The sequence below is a fragment of the Cervus elaphus genome, chromosome 17 (assembly GCF_910594005.1).
Source record: "Cervus elaphus chromosome 17, mCerEla1.1, whole genome shotgun sequence".
Lineage (NCBI taxonomy): Eukaryota > Metazoa > Chordata > Mammalia > Artiodactyla > Cervidae > Cervus > Cervus elaphus.
This window is the reverse complement of record NC_057831.1, coordinates 19,081,235-19,103,709: the sequence shown is the minus strand read 5'-3', so window position 1 is coordinate 19,103,709 and position 22,475 is coordinate 19,081,235. Positions and strand designations below refer to the sequence as shown.

The 22,475-nt window shown below is 44.4% G+C and overlaps 1 protein-coding gene across 1 annotated transcript in view; it reads left to right on the top strand.

Annotated features, from left to right (window-relative positions):
- HADH (hydroxyacyl-CoA dehydrogenase) overlaps positions 1 to 22,475 on the top strand; it is a 41,588-nt gene continuing 19,113 nt past the window's right edge. Inside the window, exons 1-3 of the mRNA XM_043871095.1 lie at positions 1 to 248; positions 19,732 to 19,860; positions 22,056 to 22,213. Of these exons, the coding sequence (XP_043727030.1) occupies positions 114 to 248; positions 19,732 to 19,860; positions 22,056 to 22,213 (422 nt within the window). The 5' untranslated portion in view covers positions 1 to 113. The remainder of the gene's footprint in view (positions 249 to 19,731; positions 19,861 to 22,055; positions 22,214 to 22,475) is intronic.

The following is a 22,475-nucleotide window of genomic DNA, read 5'->3' as shown; positions in this document are numbered from 1 at the left end:
CTGGGCGCCTGGGCCTCCGCCCCCTGACGTCGGCTAGCAGCTCTTTCTTGGTCTCTGTGCAGGTTGCTTCTCCGCCAGGTCTTGTGCCTGTTGCTGCCTTCGCCTTCTGCACCATGGCTTTCGTAACCAGGCAGTTCGTGCGCTCCATGTCCTCCTCCTCCTCCACCGCCGCGGCCTCGGCGAAGAAAATCCTCGTCAAGCACGTGACGGTCATCGGCGGTGGGTTGATGGGCGCCGGCATTGCCCAGGTGGGCCGTCCGCGGGCACCAATGCCCGCTCGCTTTTCTGCCCGTCCTGACAGGAAGGCGCTGGCGGGCCGTGACACGGAGTGGGGTGTCCGGCCCGAGGCCAGCGCCCACGGAGACTCGGCGAGTCTTCATCGCGACCCTCCCACGTGTAGTTTGAAATTTCTGGGCCTGTGAGTCTCCACTCCTCCGAAGGTCTAGTGTCTTTGGGCCGAGCCTGTTTCTGGGGTTTGCTTCTCGAGACCCGGACTGCGATCAGTTTTAATTTTATCAGTTATTCTGCAGTCGTTAGTTAGAGCAGTTTTTTGCTCTCCTAAATGGTCTTCTTTCTCCCCTCCGAATGTTTCCTTTGCTTGCTGAAAAGAATAGTAGTCAGCACTTCTGTAGCATTTTGTAAAGTTACCTAATCGGAGCATATGAGGCCCTGAGACTTCACTAACAGCTGCACGAGATGTCTTTGACCCAGTGCCCTCTGGCGCTGGGGAGACTGGGGGAGCGGGCGACTGAGGGCTCTGAAGAAGCCTTTAATCTCGCTGCATCTGCAGGACTCTGCCCGGTTCCAGCTGGGCTGTGATTCAGGGTCAGGTGTGCAGTTATTACCTAGGTCCTGGGTTGGGAAGATCCCCTGGAGGAGGAAATGGCAACCCACTCCAGGATTCTTGCCTGGAGAATTCCATGGACAGAGGAGCCTGGCGGGTTGCAGTCCATGGGGTCACAAAGAGTCGGACACGACTGAGCACGCGCGCGCACACACACGCTGTGATACTTGTATTTTTACTTATTGATATTTAGTGGTTATTTTCCAGATCGGATCAGGTAGCCGTGATTTTCATAGCTTAGCTGATAATATTCTCAGCATTTCAGCGCTTTGCTACTTGTATTGTGGGCGGGGAGGCATTTATCTAATTTTTCTTGGAGGAGTACTCAAGTTAAGTGGCTATGATCATGAAAGAGTTTAATTTTTTTGTTTTTTTTAGTGTCTGTTTCTAGCCACAGCGTCTGTTTTCTGTGCTTCCTTTTTAGAAAAATATTTTATTATTATTACTATATACCTTAAACTTTCCTACACTGCAGGTTTTTTGCAACATATTAATTTGATAGCAATTTCTCCTGAAATCTGTATTTCATTCATTTTTTACCCTGAGACGCTCCTATTTCTTCTCAGATCACCCTGTTTATTGTGTACATGCCTGGTGCTGGGTTATGGAATCTTTATTATATGTGAGGTGGGAGGGGTAAGTCCCTTTAACCTTGAAAGTTCCACACTTTACATACTACATGATACTCAAGAGAAAGTTTAGGTTGAGTGCATTTGTATTTTCCTGCTCCACCCAAATCTCCCAATGCCATGAGAGAGAGAGATTTATCATGGGCAGGTATTTGCTTAAAAACCTGTAAACAGCATCTTAGTGGCAAGATATTAGAGTCTAAGCTCCCAATAACAATACAGGAAAGGGGTTAGAAACTATAGTTGATGGTCCCTTCAAGACATCAGTGGAAGAGGTTTAGAAGCTAAGTTGAGTGTCACTTCAGCTTTTGTACAAATTCAAGTTGCTCAGTTCTTGGAATGTTGTATCCATTACTGGCCAAAAAAGAGTGTTATGTTGTACAAAAATGCACACAGGTAGAACCTAAAATTATAAGTATGATGTTGGAGCTTTCATCTGAGAAAGAAGGGAGGAGCTTGACACTGACGCAGTTCAGACTGTGGATCACATCCTTGCACAGTTGGACCAAGGTGCGCCTTTTGCAAACCTAAGGTGTTAAAAAAGAAAGCTATTTACCCCTCAGAATGGAGGTATAATGGAACTGTCACTCAAGAAGTTGATAAAGACCAAAGATTTAAGTAATTCTGTCCTTACATAACAAGGTTTAAAAGAGCCTCGGCCACTGTGGGTGGCAGTTTTAATCCTGTGGAGGGGAACCACCCTTTCCTGAAGGATATCTCTGTGCCACTTTCTGCCCGTTGGTTGGCTTTGATCTGTTTTTGCACTCTACCCTAGATCATGCTGTTTGAGGCGGTGTTGCCTCATTTTTTATGCTCCTTGACCTACAGCTTTTGGTACTGGGTAAATCTGTTTTGCTTATTTAGTGCCATAGACTTATTAGTTGACATATCTTGACTGTAGATTGTATTCAGTTCACTGTGGGGAGCTGGGATGGCGTGCTGGCCTGCCTCACGTTGGCTGTATGGACATGGGAAACGTGCTTCTGTGCCTTATTTTACTAATCTCTAGGGTAGGACCAGCCTCCTAGGAGAGTGGAGAGGGTTAAATGGATTAGCACACATCAAGCACTTAGCCCAGTGGCATTTAGTAGGAACTTGAATGTTAGCTGTCTTGAGGGTTATTACCTTTATAGTGTTACCCTTGTTCTTTTGCCATTGTCCCCTTGCACCATTCCCATCTCTGATCTTGCTGCTGTTGTAGGACTGTAACCTTAAGATGGAAAGTGTTGGTTGTGATTCTGTCCCTTCTTGCTTGATCTTCAAGGTGAATGCCAGTTGGCAATGTAGTTTGTTCAGGGACCTCTGAAGAGAGGGGAGGCATTTTTTATTGTCCTCAGTAAAGCTTTAAAAGCATAAGCACAAAGTAACACCTAAATTACGCCCTTAATTTGCATTTAGCTTCATTCTCCAGAACTCTTTCTGAAGTAGTTTAAATTTTAATCAAGGTGTAGTTCTATTTATATTTTTAATACTTTAAAAATGTCATTTCTGGCATGTGTTCCAGTTCATGTTGAGTAGGATGAAAAAAAAAAAAACAACCCTAGATTTTGTGGGAGCCTGACACATTTCTCAAGCAATTAAGCAATTTAAGACAAGTGAGTTCTGTGTTTAATAATACGTAGTTGATCAGAGCACAGACCATATGTATATTTGTTTTGTCCAAGAGTACTTTGCCTGTCATTTTTTTTTTTTGCTTGTTTTAAATTAAAAAAAAAAACAAACTGACTCATGGTTAATATTTAAGTAAGGTTAACTTGTTTTGTGTGTTCACACATTATTCTTACTTGGGTCTGATTGCCAGTTTATCTTCAGCTGGATACTTAGGCCAGCAAAGAAGCTTCCACCAGTAATTGACCCTCGAGTAGGGGATGGGTTGTTTTTTGCTTTTTAAAGAAGGGAAAAAAGAAAGTTATTAGCTGTGCATTTCTTCAATTTGTAGAATGAGTTTAAGCTTTGCTTCCTGAATTGCCTTTTTTTAACATAAGGAGCTCAGAGAGTTTATGGCTTTCATTTAGTTACTGGTGGGCAGCCAGTGGGATTTCTGGGAATGGCATTTCAGGAGTGGACTTCTTGGCTTTCTGGTTTACCTTCATTTTAGTATGCCATACTTTGAGGAAGAGAGAGTTTGCATCTTGAAGGGGATTGGAGCTGGGTTTGCACCCAAAGATTTTTTTTTGGTCCCTCTTTTTTTTTTTTTTGGTCCCTCTTAAAGAGCAAAAAGTGCACACTTTTTCCGGGGAGAACTCCTTAGGCTGTTAAAACAGGATGGGGTTGGGGGAGCCGTATTCTAAACTACAGATATGTTTCCCTGACATTGTATTGCTGAGGGCTCAAGTAGGTTAGAAGTCTTCTCTCTCGGCTCTGCATTGGTTCGCCCATCTCTTTTTCCTGCCCCCCCCCCCCAACTCTGAATTTTCTGATGCTGGATAGAAGAACGATCAGAATTGCTTTGTGTTATTCAGCTGTACGTTTCCCCTGTTGCCTCAGTGAGTTTGCCTCTGTTGAAATTTGCTTGAAAGCAGCGCAGGGGCCTAAGAGAAGTTTTAAGATCTCAGGAGACTGGCACCACCATTAAGTTGTAAGCTGTCCTTTGGGACTCAGACTTCTTTATGGAGGGAATAGTTTTATTCCCAGGTATTAACTTCGTCCTCAGGCACATGGGGTGGGTGTGTCCTGAAGTTCTTCCCTCACTTCCTGTGTTGTCACACTGTTCTTTATTGGGCTGTTCTCTGATCTCCGTGATGTACTGGTGACAGTAAAATCAGCTTCTGTTGGCATGTTAGTCTTTGGACTTGGAGTGTGGCTGGGGATACTCTAGAAGAGATAGGCCTGACAGGCAGAAAAGTGAATGCCACGCGGAACATGTTTGGACATTGTGGAGCAGAAATGGTACCTCAGTCAGGTTTTGGGTTTTCTCTGACGTGTCCTGGATGCACCTCACAATTATTTGCCCCTTTCTTGAGTTTCTAATTTTAGTTCCCCGCCCTCCGTCTTCTCCCCAGTTCTGCCTTAGGCACATACCTCACTGCCTGGCTCTCCTGGGTCCACAGGCAGGTGATGCTTCTGGTTGCTGTGCTGTAGCTTCCTCCAGGTTATGCTGAAATGTGTGATGGTTTCTGCTGAGTGTGGTTGAAAGTGAGCAAGCTGTAAGGTGCCTGCTGGAGTTGGGTTCCAGCCCTTCTGCTCCTGGCTGTGGGAATCTTTAGCGAGTCTCTTAGCCTCTCCCCGCTTCTTCCCTTATCAACAGATAATGTTACTTGTCTTAGTGTTCTGAGGGTGGAAATGAGCTAAGAGCTGTGCTAGTGTGTTCAGTGGAAGCTGTTTAATAATTGTTAGCTGCTTTTATGTAGTGTAGATCCATCAGCTCTGATCTGGTGATGACTTCTCTTATTTTAGATTCTTTTAACAATGCTTGAAGATCTGATCGTGAGCTTGTGAGAGTTCAGACAATTCGAAAGATTTTAAGACTAATTGTGTGGGTTGTTGAGAGATAATCTTAGTGCTTTCTTTACTTGTATTTGGTTATTACAGTAAGTTCATACTCATAGAGCATTTAAATCAGCCTGGCACTTAAAAACCACTACAAATGTGTGGTCTTTTTTGTGCACTTTTTTCCTGTTCTAAGTACTTTAATGTCTCTGTCATTTCATGTGACCATTATAATAATCATCCTAGCAGAGCTGTCACCTGGGCCCAAGGGTCAGAGGCAGAGCTGAGGCTGGAACTCAGGTCTTTCACACGGTTCTGCTGGCTGGAGATTCCTGTGGCTGAGATGACCACAGTCCTACCTGTACCTTTTGGCCTCTACTGTCTTTTGGGGAGAAGTGTGGCCTCCATGGGCAAGGGGCTCTGTGTGTGTCTGGAGTCAACAGTTAGCAGCTTGTCCTTTCTTCAGCTCCAGGTTCAGCTGATCATCTCCATCCTCTGCTACCATCTTTCTGCCCATAATAGACTCAGGCTCCCCTGGCATGACTTCTTTGTTCTCTCCAGCTTTTCCAGAGAGCTTCCTCCCTCTGTGATTGCCACTGTTGACTTTGTGGCCACCTCATGCCCTCTGAAGACGGGGTTCCTGTCGGAATGTCTACCATTTTGCAGAAGGCTCTGAGGAGTGCTCCTGCCTCTGTTCTTTCCCTTCTAATTCCTAGAACAAGGATTGATTCCTGAATTGTTGAGGAAGCATCTTAATTGGTTCATTTCAGCAGAATCTAATAGAGGAAAAAACCCTCATCCTAATAACCATTGCCATATTAATCTTCCTGGAGAATAGTTAGGATTTGCAGCTCTCTTCTCTACTCAGAAAATGTCCATTCTGACAACGTCCTTCTGAGATTCTTAATATAACAGAGCTGGTTGATACCACTGATGTGTCCATCTATCCCATCTCCTTTCCAGAATTTGTGGGAGATGGGAGTAGAGAGTCCAGGAAGAGAAGTTATTTTTTCTCTCCATCACCAAACCCAGATGCTTATTGAATTTTTTAAAAAATTGTGTATTTAACAGACTCATTTAAAAAATGGAGGCACATTCCTTTGGCTTTTTAGAAATACTTTTTTAGGTATAAAAATCTAAGTTAAAAAAAGAGGCCAACCAATGAACTTAATGGTTTTTAGTATAAACCAGCTGTGGTGGTGGTTGAACACTTCAACAGAAGGCCTTTTTCTGATTGTTAAAGTCAGTGAACACAGCTTGTATTGATGGCAAAGTTCAAGGCATTGCATAACCAGAGATAATCATGAACCCAGACTTGCCAGCTCTGGGAGATAAAACTGATTTATGACTTTTTTCCTCCCTGGATCAAGTCCTGAGAACTCAAGGGCAGGTCTTAATGCAGAGGTGCAGCAGCCTTAGGGGGAGCAGTGACTCAGTGTACTTATTCTGGGTGAACACCTCCTCTGGGTATCAAGAAGTCAGAATTTGGTTGTGGCAGAGGGTACATACAGCTCAGTGGTTTTCAGAGAGAATTTAATGTTGAAATGCAGCCCTCCTGTAGTGTAAGAGCACTTGAAACCCCTCACTGGACCAGTTGCTGCAATTCTCACAAATTGATCACTCAAGTAATAATTCAGAGAAGGGGCTTCAAATCTCGTGGTATGTTTGCAAAAATATAGAAATCCAGTACGCTTCTGCTTGGCATGTTTCCTTGGCCCTGTGACTGGAGTACTCGGGCATTTTGACAAATGTGCTATTTACTGGGCCTATTTTTATAGCTCTGAAGCATCCTTGTCCAAAAATATTTCTCTTTGGCTAAGCCTGCTTTCCACCAAAGCTAGAGAAGTCGTGGAGTTGAGGACATAGCCTTCAAATACATTTTTTTTTTCCATTGCAGACTTCTTGTCTTGGAGGTCTTGTAGTCACTATCATATAAAACTAGAGTCCTCAGTAGATCTTCAGTGGGTTGATTCAGATTCTTGGCACTCAAGTTAAAGTGCCAGGGAAAGTCCTCCTTATTTATTGAAAGTATATCTATAGGAGATGAAAAAAGATCGCTTCTTTTTGTGATCTACTCTTCCACTGCCATCTCCTCGGGAAGTTGGGAATAATTCATTGATTAATTTGGGAAAAATGAGTGTGATTGGTTTCCTTGCATCCAAGACATGTGAAATTCTTTTCTAAGTAAGAACCTTCAATAATGTAACTTTAAAAATCAGGTGTGAATCATCAGTATCACTCTTATCAGCAGTGTTGATAAGCTGATACAAACCACCCCCAGACCTCTTAATGTTACAAGGCAACACTGTGAAGCAGTAGCTTTCACGCCTGGACCAGGGGTCACTGTGATGCGGGAACTTCAGCAGAGCTACTCGGGCTGATTCTAGACCTGCTGGAATCAGCCCTCACAGCACTGTGCTATCCACAGTCATGGTCCTGTCTTTTGATACACACGTGTGCATGTTTCTCTTGGGTGAAACTGCTGGATTACAAAATATGAATATATTCAACTTCAGTAGGTAATGCTGAACCGTTTTCCAAAGTGGTTATATCAGTTTAGAGTTCTACCATCAGGGTCGGAAGGTCCTCCTTGCTCTGTAGGATTATGTTGTTGTTCCTTTAGTCATTCTAGTAGTTTAGTGGTATTTCATTGTATTTTTATTGGAATTTCCTTTTTACTAATGAGGTGAACCCCTTTTCATATGTTTATTGGCCATATATATTCTTATATAATGTCTTATTAGATTTCATTCCTATTTTAGTATTGTGTTGTACATTTTCCCCTAATTGATTTGTAGGAAATGTTTATGAATTCTGATTATGAATTCTTATATGTATTTCAGATATCTTCAATTTCCTGCATTGACTTTAATTTTCTTTGTGGTTACCATAAGGCTAACATATAGTAACTTGTATGTGTAACAGTCTGTATTTGATTTAATAACAACTTAAGTTTGACCCTATTCTGAAGCTCAACATTAATAACCCTCCTTGGTTTATGTTTTTGATGTCACATTTCACACTTTTTTATCTTGTGTATCCCTTAACTATTCTATTCCAGTAGAACTATTCGAAACCCTAAAGAATGATGCCATCATGGTGTTGCATTCAATATGTCAGCCAATCTGGAAGACCTAACAGAGGCCACAGGACTGGACCTTTTCTTATCCCAATTCCCAAGAAGGGTGGTACTGAAGAATGTGCTAACCATTGGACAATTGCACTCATCTCTCATGCTAGTAAGGTCATGCTTAAAATCTTGCATGCTAGGCTTCAGCATTATGTGAACCAAGAACTTCCACATGTCCATGCTGGGTTTAGAAAAGGAAGAGGAACTAGAGGTCAAGTTGCCAACATTTGCTAGATCATAGAGAAACCTAGGAAATTCCAGAAAAACATCTACCTCTGTTTCATTGACTGTGCTAAAGCCTTTGTGTGGATCATAAAAAACTGTGGAACGCTCTTAAAGAGATGGGAATACCAGCGCATCTTATCTGTCTCCTGAGAAATCTGTACTGTCAAGAAGCAACAGTTAGAACGCTGTATGGAACAGCTGATTGGTTCAAGATTGAAAAAGGAGTACGACAGGGCTGTCTGCTGTCAACCTGTTTTGTTTAACCTATATGCTGAGCACATCATGAGAAATGCTGAACGGAATGAGTTACAAGCTGGAATCAAGATAGGCAGAGAAATATCAACAACCTCAGATATGCGGCTGATACCACTCTGGCTGAAAGTGAAGAGGAACTCAAGAGCCTCTTGATGAGGGTGAAGGAGGAGAGTGAAAGAGCCAGCTTAAAACTAAATATTAAAAAAGCTAAGATCGTGGCATCCCGCCTCATTGCTTCATGGCAAATAGAAGGGGAAAAGGTGGAGGTAGTGACAGATTTCCTCTTCTTGTGCTCTAAAATCACTGCAGATGGTGACTGCAGCCATGAAATCAGAAAACAACTGCTTCTTGGCGGGAAAGTGATGACAAACCTAGACAGTGTGTTGAAAAGCAGACACATTACTCTGCTGACAGAGGTCCATATAGTCAAGGCTATAGTCTTCCCAGTGGTCACGTAGGGTTGTGAGAACTGGACTGTAAAGAAGGCAGATTACCAAAGAATTGATGCCTTCGAACTGGGGTGCTGGAGAAGACTCCTAAGAGCCCCTTGGACAACAAGGAGATCAAACCAGTCAGCCTTAAGGGAAATCAACCCTGAATACTCGTTGGAAGGACTGATGCTGAAGCTAAAGCTCCAGTGTCTTGGTCATCTGATGTGAACAGGTGACTCATTGGAAAAGTCCCTGATGCTGGGAAAAATTGAGGGGAGAAGGAGAAGAGGGCGTCAGAGGATGAGATGACTGGATGGCATCACTGATGCAGTGGACATAACTTGGGCAAACTCTGGGACATGGTGAGGGACAGGGAGGCCTGGCGTGCTGCAGTCCATGGGGTCGCACAGAGTTGGATACGATTGGGTGACTGAACAACAACAATAACCCCTGAACTAATTACAGTAATCATAGCTTTTCTTTTTAACTGCTTTTTTGTCTTTTAACATTCATACTAGCTTTGTAAATGATTAATCTACTACCTTTGTTATATATGTTTACCTTCCTAGTGAGATTTATTCTTTCATATGTGTTCTTGTTACTAATTGGTGCCCTTTCTTTTCAGCTTAAAGTCCCACTAACATTTCTTGTAATACAGATTTAGTAGTGAGGAAGTCCTTCACTCTGAGCTTTGCCAGGGAGGATGTTCTTGGTTGTAAGTTTTTGCTTTTGTTTTCAGTACTTTGAATACAGTGTTTCTGCTGTTGGTCTTATTGGGAATTCCCTTGTGTGTAGCAAGTTGGTTTTCTCCTGATGCTTTTAATATTTTACAATATTAATCTTTGTCTTTGACTTTTGACATTTTAATTACAGTGTGTCTTGGTGTGGGTCTCATTTAGTCAGAATCCAGGAGGAGGGGCTTCCCTGGTAGCTCAGCTGGAAAGGAATCCGCCTGCAATGCAGGAGACCTTGGTTCGATTCCTGTGTCGGGAAGTTCCCCTGGAGAAGGGATAGGCTACCCACTCCAGGATTCTTGGGCTTCCCTGGTGGCTCAGACAGTGAAGAATCTGCCCTCAATGTGGGAGACCTTGGTTCGATTCCTGGGTTGGGAAGATCCCCTGGAGAAGGAAATGGCAACCCACTCCAGTATTCCTGCCTAGAGAATCCTCATGGACAGAGGTGCCTGGTGGGCTACAGTCCATAGGGTTGCAGAGGTCGGACACGACCGAGGGACTGGGTGCTAGGCACAGGAGTGGGGGAGGTGGCGCTGGAACGGGTGGTCGTAACCCAGCGTGGTGGTGCAGCGGTGAGGGTGTGCGGGCTGTTGCTGGAACACGGAGGACTCCTTGTTTGGGACTCAGAGGGTCTTGGGGGTGGCAATGCTTAGTTAATGAGGGGAAGTTGGGGAGAAGGAATGGACAGTACAGAGGCCTGGAGGTGAGAGGTGATAGCAGATGTAGGCACCTACACGCCTTGCGGTGGTCTCTGGCAACAGTGAGCAGTGTGTCTGGAGAGGAGGTGGATCCCTTTCCTGGAGGGCCTTGCATGCCATGTGTAGGCGCTTTTATTCTGTGATCACCAGGAGCCATTGAAAAGCTTAGTTAGTAATCTAGACAGAAGTACCTTTTACAGAATTATGATTTGGATAGATATGTGATCTTAGGTGAATAATATTTTTGCTTTCGTTGCTGCTGCTTTTCTCAGTAAAATGAAGGTATGCTGGATTAAAGGTTTTTGTGTGTTGTATGTGGTAAAAAAACAACAACAACAACATACAGGAAAACTTACTTTAAAATTGTACAGTTCAGTGACATTTAAGTACATGCCTGTTAAATAATAATTTCCCATCTCTCCTTCCCCCAGCTCTTGGCAGCCATCTTTCTACTTTCAGTCTCAATGAATTTGTTCTGGATTTTTCATATGAGAGAAATCACTCAGTATTTGTCCTTTTGTGACTGCTTTGTTTCATCTGAAAATCTTAAAGTTTCATCTGTGTTGTAGCATGTGCCAGAATTTCTTTCCTTTTTGAGGAATAATATTACAGCGGGATACTTTTAGTGGAGTCATATTCCATTGCATGTTTGTAGCACATTTTATTTGCCCGTTCATCCATCAGTGGACACTTGGGCTGCTCCCACCTTTTGGTTTTTGGGGATGCTGCCGTGAACATGGTCTGCAGCCATGTTAGAGTCTTGCTGGTCTGCAGCTATGTTAGAGTCTTGCTTCGAAGTCTGTGTTAGAGTTCTTTTGGATATATATCCAGAAGTGGAATTCCTGGATAATATGGTAATTATTTTTAGTATTTTGAGGAACTCTTATAGCACAGTCCACAGGGGCTGCCTCAGCAGTGTGCAGGAGTTCCAGTTTCTCCATATGTTTGCTAACACTTATTTTATGTTTTTTGTTTTTGTTCCTTTTTTTTTTTTTTTAAATAATAGCCATCATAGTAGGTCCAAATAGATCAGAGGTTTGTTTTTTTTTTAATTTTAATTTTTTAAAAAAAATTTTAATTGGAGGCTAATTACTTTACAGAGCAGAGGTTTTTAACACTATACTCTGATGGACTTTAGGGTTAGGAGTTCAGTGCAGTTCCTGGGTGGTTCCCAAACCCCTCTCCCCTGACCTATGCTTTATGTATTGCTCTTCTGCATACCTTCTTAGGAGGAATAATTTCATGGCTAAAAAGCCTGAGAACTGTTGCACTGGTTTCCTGCTCTGGTGGTTGATGATCTCTGTTATCTGTAGCTACTAAAGCTGAACAGTAAATGCTTTCCCTCTCCGATCTTGCAGTAGTTGAGACACTAAGGTGCCTCTCACTCTCTCCCCACTGTGATAGAGAAGAAAGCGGCATTGGAGGGAAAGCTGTGTTGTGTGTCTGCGGCCATCCCTGACCTGGCTCACATGTGTCCCTCACAGATGACGGACACACACAGGGTCTGCAGGTCTCTTTGCCCACAGCCCCTTGGATAAATGGTATAGGACACATTGACATGCTGGAGGAAATTAAGCATAAATCCAGTTTTGAAAGTACAGAGGTGGTCATGTTACACGGCAGTTGCCCTCTAGTTCCCCTTTGGCCTGGCATCTCCACCACCAGTGCCAGAAAATGGTTGGTCTGCCCACCAAAATAATAGAGATTTTTTGTGTTTTTTTTTTTTTAATGTGGTAATTGACTAAAGAATCCAGTTGTTATTTTTTTTTCTATTCTTTTTTGCGTGTGATTTTTCATAATTATGTTAATAACTTGATTGTGTAAAATTTGTTATAAAGGGTTTCTAGTAGCAAAACCAGTCATGATTTCTTGAGAACTTATTCCTGAGATAATTCACAAATTGAAGATTTTAAAAACTAGATCTGTTATTCATGCATTCTTTTCACGAAGATTAAGTGTACCTTTGTGCTAGGCATTGAAGCGGGTGAGAGGTAATGTGTGGTTGCTGCTCGAGTTGCTCACCATCCAGAGGAGGTACAGGTATGAACAGCTAACTGTCATGAAGGCACAGATGACCTGCTTATCGTATCTGGGGTGTCACCTGATACAGATGAAAGTTTCAGTGGGTTAAATACCTTACCTTAAGATACAGTCTTTAGACACTGAAAATATGATGTTATAGATACATAGGATATATCTTCTTAGGTAAGGAAAAAGGGACATTAAAAAGTATATGTTTAAAGAAAGGCATATGCATGTAACTGCACATATATGTATATGAAATTTGCATTACTGGAAATTTTGGTTGGACTGAAGTTCAGCGTATGACAGAACTGCCCTATGTTGGGCTTTGTGGTAACAGCTACTTTGGATTCTGAAGTGGACGATGTGGCAGGTCTTTTGAAAAGGTTTCTAGCTATTATTCAGTATTTTGAGTTCATCATCAAAACCTGATGGTAGTTAACTTTTCCATATCTAATTTATCTTTCACAGCTGGAATTTCTCTTACATCCTCATTGGTTTATGACCTTTATTCTAAAATTTGTGAGATTTTTGCAACTTGAAATTGCTTACAACCATTTGTTTCTTATTTCTCTCTTATATTCATGTCCTGGGGTTTGGGCTGCTGTTAACATCACTAAGTGATCATTGGTAGCTGTGACTCTCACCAGCTCCACACTGTTTTGTTTTTTTTTTTTCTTTCTATATTTAGGGTCCTGCAGGAAGGACCTGCTGTATCTGTAAATCAGTAGAGGCACAAAGGAGTGACTGCCTGTGCTCGAGGTTGACAGAGCTTTCACCGAGGGAGAGAGGGCCTCTCTGTCCGATTATGGGTTGGCATCCGTGAGGCGGAGGCGCTTCCTGGTGGAGGGAACCTCGGGGCAGGGTGGTGGAGCCGGGAAGCAGCCCACGGAGCAGTGTGACGGGGCTGGGGGAGGGCACAGGCTTGGGTCACTCTGCTCTCGGCACCTGGTATTGAGCAGTTAGTTACCGGACAAGCACCGTGTGCAGGTGATGAGTGGCAGGGGCCGCAAGGACCAGATCAGTGCCTGCCACTAAGAGAGTCAGATCTAAGAACAGAGGCCACATGGCACCGTGGACTTTGGCGTCAGGCAGCCTGGTGACAGCAGTAAAAACCTAGCTCTAAGGTTTAAAACAAGAAAAAGGACATGCGTGTGGAGAGGGTGGCTTTTGAAATGGGCCTTAAATGATGAATAGAACTTCTTTGGATGTAATTAGGGCGGAAGTTAAGAAAAAAAAGTGTTGTCCAGCAACGCTTGTGACCCTCAGGATAGTGGTAACATTAATGGAGTCAAGAGAACTGGCTTTAGGGTCACGAGGTATTGACTGCAGGCTTCCCAGGTGGCTCAGTGGTACCGAACCCGCCTGCCAATGTAGGAGACGTAAGAGACACAGGTTCGATCCCTGGGTCGGGAAGATCCCCTGGAGGAGGGCCTGGTAACCCACTTCAGTATTCTTGCCTGGAGAATCCCATGGACAGTTGAGCCTGGCGGGCTACAGTCCATGGGGTCACAGAGCGGACACGCCTGAAGCAACCTAGCACGCCCGCACGTGGTACAGACTGTAGCTTAGGACAGAATGTGCTGGTTTCACAGCTAGCTGGAATCATGAGAATGAGTAAGGGTCCAGAAAGAAAAGGTGTAAAGCCAGAGGAGAATACTGAAGGCAGAACCTTGAGAGATTCCTTTGAGAAGATTGAGAGAATTAATATGGCTAAAAGGAACAGATAGAGATAAGAAATTGGAGAATTTAAAACAGGGGGGCTTAGTTGGCAGTGTGTAGTGCTGTGGGAAAGTAGAAGATGAGGCCGAAGAACAGGCATTGACTTTAACACTTAGAGGACCATTGATGCGTTCTTGCATCCCGTAGTGCTGGAGCTCCACATACAGCTGGGTCCCCTGGTAATTACAGGACTTCTGTAGTGAAGCAAAGTTCAGCTTCAGGTGGCTGACGAAGTTTGTGGGTGTTCCCCCTGCTTTTTAAACCTTCTTTTTAAATGAAGAGGGATCCTAACCTGTTTGTAAAAATGTAGGGACAGGGACACAGAAAAGAAAACCTGGAAATGAAAACCAGAAAGGGGGCAAGTCGTGAGATCCAAAGATGTAATTTTAAAGGCGAAGTAAAATCGTTTCCTTTAGAGGCAGTACCTGGATCTATTATTAGGCCTTGGACTCTTACAGAAGGAAGAAGGGGCCTGCCTAGAATAAAATCATTAAGCTGTTGTGATATCCTGGGCACTGTTCTGGGTGCCTAGCATATCACATGTTCTTTAACTCTTAATGCTCTCAGCAATTCAACTGTGTTAACTCTCTTAATCCTCTCAACAAGTATTAACTCTTTTGATCCTCTCAGCAACTCTTCTGCTCCAATTTTAGATGAGGAGACAGCCTATGAGAGTTAAGGAATTTTTCTGTCTCACAGTTGGTAGACAGGCTCCAGAGTCTGGCTCTAGCCCAGTTCAGAGCTGTTTCAGACCGTTCCCCTCGGACCCAGCCATGCCTTGGCTCCCCTTGGAGGCAGCATGTGAGCTCGGGATACAGGCAGGCCTAGCTTCAAAGCCCCTCACATCCAGACTTTGTTCGCTTACTGTTACAGGGCCTCCTCCGAAGGCTATTATGAAGACCAGACAGGATAATTTGTGAGGAGTGAAAGCTGCTGAGAGCAGGGGATTTGTTTTGTTCATCACTTTATCCCGGGACCTGAAACAGGCACCGCGTGGTTTTGAGTCGAGAGGAGGCGGCAGTAGTGAAGGGAATGAATGCAGAGCTGTGCCCTGCGTGCTGCCATAAGGGGGTTCCTCTCTACCCCTGGGGAGCTCAGGTGTTGGGGTGGTGGGGCAAGAGTGCTCACCTCAGAGAAGCCAAAGTTTTTGTGTGGCCCTTGGTCATTTGGTATAAATCATTTTCTAATAATCTGCATTTTCACCCAAACTATTTGAAGGCTTCCCCCACTGTCCAGATTGTTTGTATATCCCAGTACAATTACTTGGCTTCCAAGAAAAACACAGCACTTCTTGTTATGTTTTTTCTGGCTTTAGCCTTCAAACCAGCATGTGGCTGAAGCTATGAGTGAAGATCTAACTACTGGCCATGCTTAAGGTTGCATCTGCTTATTGCGCCAGTCTGGGATGTAGTCATGCAGCTTTCAGGTCTGACATGGATTGCATGGGGCCGAGGGACAGGCTGCCTGCATGCTCACTCTATCTTGATGATAGCCCGTTAGAAACAGCAGTAGGGAGGAATACCAACCCCACTTGGAGTAGATGAATAAAATCAGAACACTGGACTCATGCCATGGAAATGTCAGGTATCTGCCACATACCAGGCAGTGGGCTCCCTGTGGTTTGTTTGTTCATTTACTTATTCAGCAGATATACATTGAGTGCCTGCCGAAAGGTTGTTGTTGCGCCATGAAAGACGCTGGGATTCTTGGCCTCTGGAGGAGAAGAATTCTGTCCGGGGCCAGTGACAAGGCTTGATCGCTCAGAGCTTTTGTGTAATAAAGGTTTATTAAAGTATAAAAGAGATAGAGAAAGCTTCTGACATAGACATCAGAAGGGGGCAGAGAGAGTGCCCTGCTGCTAGTCTTGAGCCGGACTTTATACAGCTACTAGCAGGCTGCTAGTTGGAGAAAGGAAGCGTCTCAGAACCCAGAGACTGGCACCAGCCCTCACCCGCAGCACGCCTTTTGGCATAACACTGGCACCGGGCGAGTTGTCCGGGGCCATTAGGCAACGGTAAACACATAGTTCATTAACATAGCTTAAGACATATTTCCATAGGAAAAATGCATTGGTTAGCTCAAGGTTTGAGAAAAGTTAAGGGCAGGTGGAACCACATGTTGTCATGGCAACACAGAAGAAACCTGTTTTTAAATTTGTGTAGAGAGGGGGGAAAAATCTAACACTTGTTTGTTTCTTTAGACGGGGGAAAAAATCTAACACTTGTTTGTTTCTTCCTACTGCTTAAGAGAGAGGGAAAAAATTGTCTGACACTTGCAGCCTATTTCCTCTGTTTGGAGACCCCTGGTCTTCCTGCCTATTACCCTCTCACCACCATGCACCAGGCACTGGGTTTGTGAAGATGAATAGGACAGGAAGTTACCCTCAAGATGTTGCCAACCTTGTGTCTCTTGGGTATGTCTGCAAACAAATGATTGTAAGGGAAGTTCTTTAGGTTGGATGGGGTTGCTGTCTGCAGATGGGTAGAATGAAAATACTGCTTTCATTGAAATTACTTGAAGTGCTAAAATGGTAGTTTATTGCTATGCAGCCAAGAACTTCATCCTAAAATGGATAATATTTCAAGAATTTAAATTTATCTTCTTCATCTGTATTTCCTCCATTCAGTCTTAATTGTATCCCCTTTGGGTGAGGTTTTGTTGTTGTTGTAGTTTTTTTGGCCACGCCATGCAGCTTGTGAGATCTTAGTTCCCTGACCAGGGTTTGAACAAAGGCCATGGCAGTGAAATCTACCTGGAGTCCTAACCGCTGGACTGCCAGGAAATTCCTCACCAGCCATCTCTACTTTGGGTTTAAGCTAGAGTATCTTTTTCTGCCTGTGGAATAGCAATACTATAAGATTTTCTTCGTATTTTATTGAAGCCTTATGAGTAAATCAAGATAAGGAAAGCTAAAGTAGAAAGTGTTCAGAGGGATAACCATTTAGAGCATGCAGTTATTGCTTTCTCAGTAGTCTAGGCATTTTGAAGATCCCAAAATTGTAGAAAATGTTCAAGGCAACAGAGGGAAATTTAGGAAAAACAGTTAAACTAAGTTCCTACAAGAGCAGCCTCTGTAAAGACCATTGAGGCGCTGTGGGGCTGAGGGACGTTTTGCAGAGTGAGGCTGTGATCAGTGACACGCTGGGAAGGTCTGTCTGCTACCTTTCTGAGACTTGGCCCCTCCTTGCACCTCCTGTATATTCTGGTTGATATGGGAAAGTAAACAGACATTTTACGCACACAGTAACTTTGACATGGATCATTTGACATGTGCACTTTGTTCTTCTAGAACATTGCCTAGAAGGCTTTGATTTAATAGCTATTTTTGCTGGTGTCTGCATACTGTATCACCTCCAGTGTGCTTATGCAGACGCGGGATGAAGAAAAGCAATGACTGAATTGCCCAGTGTCTTGTTATGGGTCGAAGTGGGGGTGGGGGAGCCGGGGATGTTTATCAGAGGACTTTGGATAAGTCCTCATTTAGGCTGAAAATACTCTTGGCCACGGATTTTCCCAGTTGAATTTTAGTGTTCTTGTAAGTCTGTCTTGGTTCACTTGAATTTTTGAGGGTTGCTTCATCTCTTGGTTTGGTTCTGTTTGCAGTTTTTAAAAAAAGCAGTCTTAAGGGGATAGCGTTATAGCTTATCTGCAACATAACCAAAGATGCCCTGTGACTGTCACAGTCAAACATGATACTAACTCTGCAAGTGGCTTTCTAGGGAGATGGCGTGATCCCACCTCCCTCACTGACTCCGCTCCACCTCTTTAAGCTTAATACCTTATTCCTTGGGAAAATGGCGTCTTCCAGGTGTACCCCTCCTTCTGGGTACAGAAGGTGTACCCAGCCTTCTGAGATCTGATTCCTGACAGAGTTCTTCACCATGTGGCTTTTATTTTCTTTGACTTCCAACATACGGAGCTTTGTATTCTTGGGTGTTCCCCACCTCCCGCCCCCACCCTGTGTTTTCTCAATGGGATTTTAAAGTTTCAAAACAAAAGGACACTGCTTTAACTTTCTCTTTTTATTTCTTTGGCCACTCTCTGTAGCTTCTGAGATCTTAGTTCTTGAACCTGGGATCGAACATGTGCCTTCTGCAGTGGAAGCACAGAGTCCTAGCCACTGAACCACCAGTGAATCCCTCTGCTGTCTTTCTTTGCCTCTGTTGCCTTCAGCTTTTTCTCTTGTTCCAAATGTGCTTGAATTTTCCTCCCCAATCCCCTGAGGGCAAAAAAGGCTGAGTGATGCTGGAAGTGGACATGAGGGAAAGCGTACTGGGACTGGGCAGGGGGGAATCTGAGGAATCCTGTCTGGCTTATTCAAAGCATGAGCTAGGGCAGAGGTTAAGAGGAACAAGGTGAAAATCACCTGTGTTATTCCAGAGGGACTGTCGCACAGAGGATCTGAGACAAGAATAGAAGGTCCCCAAGCCAGCACCTCTGCTTGCCCCCTTGTGGGGGAAAGTACTCCACTGGTGGTCATCACTCCTCCTTTCAGCTGTTGCGCCTCAGGGGTGCCTGTCTCGGAGCAGTTCAGTTTCACCATTAGATGCATCTGAAATCTGAGATTTGTTTTCTTAGTTTCTATGTCAGGGTTCCCCACCAAATTCACCCCTCTTCTCCAGCTTTGGTGACCTTCTCACCTCTCTCAGTGTTAGGTGCTCAGTCCTGTCTGACTGTTTGCGACCCCATGGGCTGTAGCCCGCCAGGCTCCTCTGTCCATGGAATTCTCCATACAAGAACACCTGAGAGGGCTACCATTCCCTTCTCCAGGGGGTCTTCCTAACACGGGGTCTCCCACATTGCAGGCGGATTCCTTAACATCTGAGCCACCTGGGAAGCCCAGCACTGGCATATAGTCATCGTCATGGCTATAATTTATTATAGCAGAAGGACACAGAGCAGAATCAGCAGAGGGGAGAGTCACACGGGTCAAGGTCTGGAGGAAAGCAGGGACCAGCTTCTTGAGTCCTCTCCTGCTGATGCCCACACAGGACACACTTCATTCCTCCAGCAGCCAGTTATGATGGGTCCTGTGAATGTCTGCCGGGGTGCTCATCAGAGATCCAGAGCCAAGAGTTTTTATTGGGGCCGGTCACACAGGCCCCCTCTGCCTGGCCAGTGCCAAAATTTCAGACTCTCAGAAGGAAAGCAGATGTGAGTGTAAGCCACATTGTGCAAACAATTTAGGTACGTCGAGCGTGGACCCTCTCCAAATGTCCGTCTCCAGACACCAGTGTGTGACTGTGGGCCCATCTCTTAATCTTCTTGTAAGGTTGTTTTGAGAGTTGTTGTCACCCATGTTAAGGATTGAAAGCAGTGCCTGAGAAGAAGTGTGTGTTTAATTACTGTTGGCTTATTATTGTGTTTATGTGGTATTTTCAGTCGAATACTGCTAGAGTTCATGTAGAGTATGAAACTCTACCAGGTTTTGTTTGTTTGTTTTGGCTGCACTGCGCAGCTTGCAGGATCTTAGTTACCCAACTAAGAACTGAACCCAGGCCCCGGCAGTGAGAGTGCCAAGTCTGACCACTGGCCTGCAGAGAATTCCTATCTACTAATTTTTTTTTTTTTAAATTTTGTGTTTTCTTGCTTTTTTTTTTTTCTTGTTCTAGGTTGCTGCAGCAACTGGCCACACAGTAGTGTTGGTGGACCAAACAGAGGACATCCTGGCAAAATCTAGAAAGGGAATTGAGGAAAGTCTTCGGAAAGTGGCCAAGAAGAAGTTTGCAGAAAACCCCAAGGTGATTTTTTGTCATCAGTATCTTCAATACCAGTTCTCTGACCACTTCACATTTGTGAAGGGGTTCTGGCCTTTGCTTGCTTTTTAAATGTTTGAATTGAAACTTGAGGCCAATAAAACAGGCCTGACTTTAGGCCAGTATAATAGCATAATCACTAAATAGGATAACAGAACAGGAGAAATAAATAGCCACGTTGTTGGTTCTTTTCACCTTGTGGCTATTGTGAATAGTGCCGTAGTGAACACGAGTGTACTGTCTGCTCAAGTCCCTCTTTTCAGTTCTTTCAGGTATCTACCTAGCAGTGTGATCACTGGGTCATACAGCAGTCCTAGGCTTAGCTTTTTGGGGAACCACCGTACTGTCTTCCTCAATGGCTGGACCATCTTACATTCCTACAAGTAATGTACAGAGGTTCCAATTTCTCCACATCCTGACCTACAATTATTATTGTTATTTTTGTAAATCATGGGAGGTGTGAAGTGGTATCTCATTGTGATTTGGGTTTGCATCTTCTTAAAATCTAGTCATATTTTAAAATCAGAGGAGCAGGGGAGGAGACCATTTTATTTTCTCCCTAAAGAAGTCTGAGCAGAATGTATCACAGCAGATTAAGATCTCCTTCACATGTCCTCACTGTCCTTAGTGATTGTGATAGAGAGGAGCTTGCTGTGACAGGGTCTGGTCGGGTGGGATTTGAAGAGGGCTGAGGGAAGCAAGGACGGAGTGAGTGGGATCCAGATGACCCGCGCTCTCACTTGTTCACTCCGCACACCTCTGCCAGTTGTCCCTCTTTGGGCCGAGGCTCTGGGCCTCACCCTGAGGGTAAAAAGGCGGCATCTGTTCTCAACATGATTTGCTCCTGACTGGTCACTCCTCAGGAGTCTGGTCTCCTGGTGTTTCCCACCTCTGCCAGGGACGTGCCTGAAGGGTCAGCTTCCGCTTGCTGAGTTGACATAAACTGTATTCATCCAGCTCTCCACTGACAAGGACAGTTGCCACTGACTACAAGTGGCTGTCGAGCACTTTACCTGCGGCTAGTCCAAACCGAGGTAGACATCAGATTTCAAAGACTGAGTAGAAAAAGAACACAAGACATCTCTATACTGATTACATGTTGAAATGATAGTAGCTTAGATATCTTAGGGTTAAATAAAATTAATTTGACCTGTTTTCACATGTTAAAATGCAACTGATAGAAATTTAAAATCAGCGATCATCTTGTATTACATTTCTGTTGATCAGCTCTGATAGTTTTTTTTTTTTAACTTTTTATCTTATACTGGAATATGGCCGATTAACAATGTTGTGATAGTTTGTGGTGGCCATCAAAGGGCCTCAGCCACACATATACATGTATCTACTTTCCCCTAAACTCCTCTCCTACCCAGGCTGCCACATAACATTGGAACAGCTCTGAGAATTGTTTATTCCTTGATAATTTTGGATGCCTTTGCTGGACCGTTTTGAATCCTCATGGGCAAATTATATCTTGAAGTAAAATGGCAGCTAATAAGGGGACCACCTGTTTCTGCCCTGATTGAGATCTGTTTGTGGAAACCTGGAGGTACAAATGAGGAAAAGACAGGACTGCACGCTCTTCTAGGGCAGAGGCTATGTCTGGTGTGTGCTCTTGAACCACCAGTTGCTGGCACATGATGGGTGATTATTAGTTGATAAACAACTGCTGAGTCAGGCAGCTCTTCCCTGCCTCCTACTAGAGGGGAATAGTCAGCACCACCTCTCAGACTTGTGGATGGGGCTGAGATCCACTTTTACCCTTTTCTGGAAGACAGATCACAGGCTTCCAAGAAGCCCGTCATGGAACAGTACATGGCTGTCTACACAGAGCAGATAGGACAGGCCAGCACCAATGCTGTGAACAAACAGCTCAGTGACCTGAGCAGAGCCGGCTAAGAGCCTAAAAGGTTATGACTGACACACGGCAGTGTGCTGACCAGCACTTGAGGTCGTTCACAGACTGGTTCTTGCCCTAGGGTCCAGAAGTACATTGAGATGCCATCTACTCTAAGAAGATACGTAGACAGTTTTATTTCTCGGAATTTCAGAGCATGTTCAGGTTGTCTGGGGTATTCTGGCCTATCCTCGCCCTCCTGCTTCCTCCCTCCTTTGCAGCGCATCAACCATTTTCCAGTGAGCCCAGTGACTGTTCTCTTCTCCTTCCTCCACGGCACTAGGGTGCTGACGAGTTTGTGGCGAAGACCCTGAGCAGCATATCGACCAGCACGGATGCAGCGTCCGTGGTCCACAGCACAGACTTGGTGGTGGAGGCCATTGTAGAGAATCTGCAGGTGAAGAACGAGCTGTTCAAGAGGCTGGACAAGTTTGCCGCCGAGTACGTGATCTCTGGGAGACCTCGTTGGTCCTGGGGGCTCCCTTCCTGGTGCTTGGGCTTTCCTCCTGGGAAGGAGTCTCCTGACACTAAGACTTCTTTTTATTACTCTACAGCTGTTTCCAACACTGTTTCCATTGTTCTCCATCCTCCACCCCCAGTTTGCTTCCTGAGGTGTGGGCTGCCCTGAATCTGATCCTTGTCCCCAAAGGAGGGTAGAGTTTTTCCCACGTGAATTGGAGGGTCCATCCAGGGACAGGTCTTG